At 34.3% G+C, this 6,395-nt stretch overlaps 1 protein-coding gene across 1 annotated transcript; it reads left to right on the top strand.

Annotated features, from left to right (window-relative positions):
- The first annotated feature begins 2,693 nt into the window (after positions 1-2,693).
- LOC117102924 (cell adhesion molecule 2-like) lies at positions 2,694-5,505 on the top strand. Its single transcript, XM_033243380.1, has one exon. It carries the CDS (start codon positions 3,145-3,147, stop codon positions 4,480-4,482), a length of 1,338 nt encoding a protein of 445 aa, XP_033099271.1. The 5' UTR covers positions 2,694-3,144; the 3' UTR covers positions 4,483-5,505.
- Positions 5,506-6,395: the final 890 nt, after the last annotated feature.

The raw sequence follows: 6,395 nt of genomic DNA, 5'->3' as shown, positions 1-6,395 counted from the left end.
AAAATAATGAAGTCTTCGGCCGTAGAATGAGGTCAAGGGCGCGAAGGCCCTTGAAGCTCTGGCGTGTATAGCCTTTTATAAGTCGTATCTCTTGATTTTAAGGAAAGTAATTAACATTTATTTCCACACTACGGATCCAGGAATTCGAAATAAAAGGGGGGGGGGGTGCATGGAGGGACTTTTACTGATGGAGTGTAGACCACCTAAGACCCATTGTTGGGGCTAAAGTAAGCAAATTTATAATTATAGCACCTCTAATTGGCCGGAAATGGCACTCTCAGCCGGCTGACTCCCTTGAATCTACCACTGAAATACTCATCATAAAAAAATGTTTTTAAAAATCTCATGCCCTCTTATATATTTTGTTTATTTTTGTTTATACATTTATAAAAATAATGATTTATTATCTTCTACAGATTAGTTTGTGACGTATTCGAACCATGAAAAACAAGTAAGATATACTTAAAGCAGTCACACTAATTTAGCCTCTTTGCATTTAAAGTACTTTTAATCAAGAGGATTTTCCTTTTCTCCTCTCTTTGAATTTCACTTTTGTGCAAGTAGTATTTCGACTGAACTATTGTAAGTGAAAATACTACCGTCTAATTACGATCAAACAGAAATAGTGAGATAGGAAGCACTCAAAACATAATAGTTAGCATTTTTTCACCAACATAAATGTTATTTTACTTAATTTATAATTATCATGACCTCGACATAGCGATATTGCGTCAACGTAACGTTGGAGTTCGTAAACTTGTGGTATCACTACTTACACAAGTCAAAATAGATCGATATAATCGCTGTATAATTACTGTTTAATAAAGGCTATATAAAATGCAATTGACTAACTAGGCCTATACTTTTTTGAAATTAGGAAGAACAGGAATCTATGTATGCAGATAATATCGAACACTAGTATGGTCATAATAATATACAAAAGAAATAAATCATTTATAGTAAAAATTGTACACTTTTTAATTTGAAAAAATGTTGGTCTAATAGGCTTTAAATTTTGACAACGTACAGTACATTGTTGTCACAATTAATTTAGCCTCTGATAACCGTTGCACCCATAAAATCGATGGAGTCGTTACTGAAATGGATACGAAATGTACAAACAATTGCGTTTTTTCTCTGTTTTGGTCCGGAAATACATACCGTACTTGGAAGAGAGTACAAGTGAACAGACGAAATTCAAAATAGCCATTCGTAAATGTTGTTCTTCTTTCCACTCGCTTTGAAAAGTGGGAGGGACAATTGATGTGATGTCCCCCTACTTTGAAAAGTGGGGGAACGTGTGTTCCCTGTCCCCACTGATCGACGCCCATGTGATCATCATCATCATCATCATCATTTAGTAACGTCTTCCTTCATGCAACATAACGCTCTCTACTATTTCGGGACAATTGCTTTTGTCATGGGCAGGATGGGTTTGTGTTTTTCTATTGCGTGTTCGATTTCTTTTTCAACTTTCACGATCCATGTTAAATTTCCTTTTGGTCGTCTTATTTTTCTCTGTAATTTTTTTATCGCCATTTTTAAGGGTAGTCTTTTCAAGTGTCCATACCATTTAACCGACGTCCTTTAATTGTAACTCCACTTATTCTGTTTAGTGATTTGATATAACTCGAAGTTACTGACTGACCATCCGATACTTAACATTTTCCTTATTCTCCCTTGAAATGCATCAATATTTTGTTCGAGTACCCACACTGTAAACAAATTGTGAAGCATTATAAACACAAAGCTCCACGCAATGTTGTCCCGTCTTTGGTGACACGTTTAAAAGCTAAACGTGTTTAGGTCAGGCCTAATGTGTTTAGGCTTCTGATGATTAGCATTAAATGTGCTTAGGTATTTGACATCATGATGTCAAATACCTAAGCACATTTAATGCTAAACACGTCAATATCCTAAATACATTAAGATATGTCTAAACATGTTTAGATTTTAAACGTGTCACCAAAGACGATACAACATTGCGTGGAGTTTTGTGTTTAAATTCTCTACGCTGTTTTTACAGTGCAGAGTTCGCTATTGTAAAGAAAATTAGTATTCTTCCTACAAACGCATTAAATAATCTCAGCTTGTTAATTTTCTGCTTTCGAATACGTTTTTCATTTTGTTATATGCAGAAGCTAGTACTTTTCTTCTTTTAATATCTTGACTGTAATACACTTATTATTATTATATTCAGGTATTTTTTATTCATTCAAATTCAAAAATATACTAGTATACATAAAATTGTTTACTAGTAGCACAGAGCTGAATTGCGAAACAAAGTTGTTATTAAAAGACACCCAAGACAAAACAAGCTAATAATAATTATAAAAGATAAAACGTCATAATGTAAGCGCACAGAGGTCTCTACAATATGCGCTATATAAGTCGGCAATTATTATTATAAATAAATTTTAAAACAAGTGACAATCACAGAGACACATACATCAATTAAATTTACAAATTTATCATTTAAGTTTAAAGATAAAACATCAAGAATTTTAATTAAATAAAAAAAAAATGACTGCAGATGCATTAGTCATTAAGAATATCAAAATATTAAATAATTACTGAAATAGACATATATAAATTATTACTGGCAGTACGAGAGCTTTCTTTAAATTAGATCATGGTTGATAGCATCATGTACGTGTCATCATTATAACATAACATTATAGACAATTATAAACCATAATAGAAATGGAAAAAAGACTATTATTAGGCCTACTGGTGACTAATTTTTAGAATTTCCTAAACGTAGAATAATGCTTTACATTTTGTAGCCAATAGAATCTTAGAGCTAATTACTTTTATTCAGTTCCGGTCAGCGATCTTTTCTTCAACAGAGATTAATATACAGAAATAAATAATGAAAGGCAGCATTTTTACAGACTTTATATAAATATCAGGAGCTTTCGTTCACGCAGTGGCGTGTGACGACCAGTAGAATACGGTAACTATGCATTTCGAAGGTGAAGTGTCAGTGCTCAGAATCTTATCATAATCCACCACTTTTGTTTTCATAACAGCTTGGAGATCAGCACAAATATTTTTTAACGAGAAAATTATATTACAGGCAAAACATCTCTCATTTGTGGTTCGGGAGCATCGCTAGCACGAATAAACTTTGAAACTATAAACATGAGAGTTACTTTCTACCTGGTGGTAATAATTGCTGTATTACAGAGGTCGTGGTGTCTTGTCCTTGTGGAAGGACCGCGAGATTTTGATGCAGTTGCTGGTGAAACGATTCGTTTATCATGCCGAGTGCGGGAAATCTTATCAGACGAGAATATTGTCTGGTACCATTTAGAATCGAACTCGTACCTCACTATAGGGTCGATCGTTTTTACTACGGACATCAACAAGCGAAATCGCTACAGCATTATTATTCAAGACTTAATCGCTAGAAATGGTGACACGGTATCTGAATATACTTTACAGATCACTGACTTACAGTCTATCGATAATGGTGAGTACCAATGTGGGTACATAGAACAATCAAATGAGCCCTTTAGAAATTTAGCCAGGGCGAAGCTGACCGTACTGTTGCCACGCCCTGAATGTAGCATAGATTATTTTGGAAGGACGAGGGCACCAAGACCAGGTGATCAAATTAACCTCCAGTGTTCGTCCAGTGGGTGGAACCCTTCTCCAGATATAACATGGATGAGAGCGACAGAAACTCTTTCGTTTGACCAACAAACTACTAATTCCATCATCGCATGGACGCTTCAGGCCACGGACGAAAATTTGGTATTTACTTGTGAGGCGTTCAGTGAATTTCTTTCAGTTGAGAAGTCGTGTGAAGTCGTGCCGTTTCCACAGCCGCCCGATGCACGCCTAATCCAAATTGGCAGGATTGAAAACGGTTCGAACGTTACCTTTATCTGTGATGCGGTAGGCCAACAGCCACTGACATACTCATGGACAATCAGTTTCAATGTTCTTCTTCAAAAGCGTTACTATACTGAGGACAATATGAGAATTTTACATATTCTTGATTTCCAAGAAGAAGATAACGGTACTATTGTAGAATGTATGGCATCGTATGCGGCATTAGATATGTCGAGCGTTGCCTCTCTGTTTCTGATCTTGTCGAGCGGTACACCTGTGCCGTCAATAGAACCAACAAAGGAAATCACTGATGGCCCTACCAAACCTTCTATCCCTGTGCCAGAGGCGCAACTTACTACCGAAGCTGTGATCGCAATTGTCGCAGCGTGCATAGTAGTATTTCTAGCAGTGGTACTCATTTTCGTCATTTATACAGTCAAAAGCGACAAAACATATAGCCTTGACAATGTCGAAGGTACGGTAACCCACGAGGACGCAAAATCTACGGACAACATCGCAGGCCCTGCAGACGCGCAATCTACAGAAGGTGTCTTCAACATCAGTTCACAGCTTGAGCACGACACCGACGGAAAACAGAACGTTGAAGAAACTCATACAAAAGACAACATATATAACGTTTAAAAACGAACAGTTATTTGAATTCAACATTTAAACAATACATTAATTACTACCTAGAAATTTTACCTATTATATAAACTTAATATTTTTGAATGTCCATCAATGCGATGACGTCAAATTAAATCATTAGTTTATTTCTTGTATATATCGTATTTAGAAGACCGGTCCCGCAACTCATGTGCATAAACGGTCGGCATAAACCACGAGAATTGTTCATTAATCAGGCTATATTTTTAGTTAAAAATAATTAGTAATCAGGAAGCTCTTCGCTTGACTGTCAGTTAACAATAATTCTTTGGTTGTTGCCGAGGAAGGACAGGAGGAGTCTTTTTGCCTCTCTCTGTCCGTCACAGATATCATAAACAAGTACGTCTATCATAATAGGTACAATTTAAACATACATTACAACGAACATTCGTTAAGAAGTAAAAAACTTGTCTGATTTGTATACTTGAATAAGTTCTTGCCTTTCAATTGAAACATTATACAAAAGAAAATTGTATATTTGAACGGACGTTAAATGATGTAATTAGTACAGGCTGATGACTACACGAAAGCTATTAAGATTTAGGTTCTTTTAAATGTACCGTACAAATTGTTGTAAAATATATGTTTGTCGTTGGATTTTACGTTTTACCGTTTTACATTTAAAACATTTAAATTATTTGTAATAACTAATTATCTAGGACTTTATTGTAATTCAAAGTATCTTACTACTCTTTTAGATTTCATATTTTATTCAGGGTTTATTAAATTGTATATTGTCCTAATAGCAAATAATGCTAAATAATTAAATTATTGTAATAGCTTCTTTCAATAATATATTTTAATTGTTTAGATTAAGTATTATATCATGTTTATGATTTACCATTACAATACTGTATATACATTATCATTATATCTTTAATGCATTTTAGTTTTTGTACCATATTAAGCACATCTTGTGTTATTTGCCAAATACACTAAGTAGTTGAACATAACACCTTGGCTCATGGGCGACGCAGATTAAATTTATTTTAAAATAAATACTTCTCAATTTAAAGCTTCTTTTATGAGAGAGGGCTTATCAGAAGCGACCACTAACATCATTAAACACCAACGACGATGAAGATGGTAATGATAATGGTGATGATGAAGACTAATGATGATGATTTATATACTTTGCAGAACCTCATTGAGTATAGTCGCACATGTGAGTTGGTCACAATTGCTGCAGCCGAGCTTCCTGATTTCCTTAATAGTAGAGTCAAAATACGAAGAAAATGCACTTACCCCAAAAAAATTGCAAGAAAAGGTTTTATGATGGTTTTATGTACAATAACATGTGGGGAATAACATATCAAAAGTTGGCAAAAATCGGACCACCAGAAAGGTTCAAAATATGAGGTAAAACAAAGATGGCCGCCAAATGTGTAAAAATGAGTAAAATCTACTCATAAATGTGGAATTCAACAATAATCTACCATTTTGAATGTAAATATTACTAAAAATACTGCATATTTTGCTAAGTGCATAATGTCTTGAAGGTGTCTGAAGTATTTTAAGTGACATCATAACATACACAATGACGTCATTATGTCAAAATGACGTCATTATGTCAATAATGACGTAATGTTATTTTTATATTAAATGCAAGTTTATTTTTTTAGGTGATATGCATAATTAAGTTAATATAATAAAAAATCCTTTTAATTTCAAAAAAAAAAGAGAAAAGATCACGGTCAAACAAGGGAAATGAATCAAACACTTTAGCCAATCAGCATCTAGCTTTAGACACATTATTGAAATCAAACTGCCTTAACAAGATCGTCGATGCTCTGAATTCTAAAATGTGTGAATTATCTAATAGGTCAAAATCAAGCAAACTGTGGCTTAACTATCAGGAAATGCTTGGAGTTACTCGCAAGCTTATCGAA

This window comes from Anneissia japonica, unplaced genomic scaffold (genome assembly GCF_011630105.1).
Source record: "Anneissia japonica isolate Jap-2015-1 unplaced genomic scaffold, ASM1163010v1 scaffold285010_len649756_cov215, whole genome shotgun sequence".
NCBI classification, from domain to species: Eukaryota; Metazoa; Echinodermata; class Crinoidea; order Comatulida; family Comatulidae; genus Anneissia; species Anneissia japonica.
This window is presented reverse-complemented; position numbering and strand designations above follow the sequence as displayed.

What these genes read in the sequence shown, in the direction of transcription:
- LOC117102924 (XM_033243380.1), top strand. Translation starts at nt 3,145, where the DNA reads ATGAGAGTTACTTTCTACCTGGTGGTAATAATTGCTGTATTACAGAGG.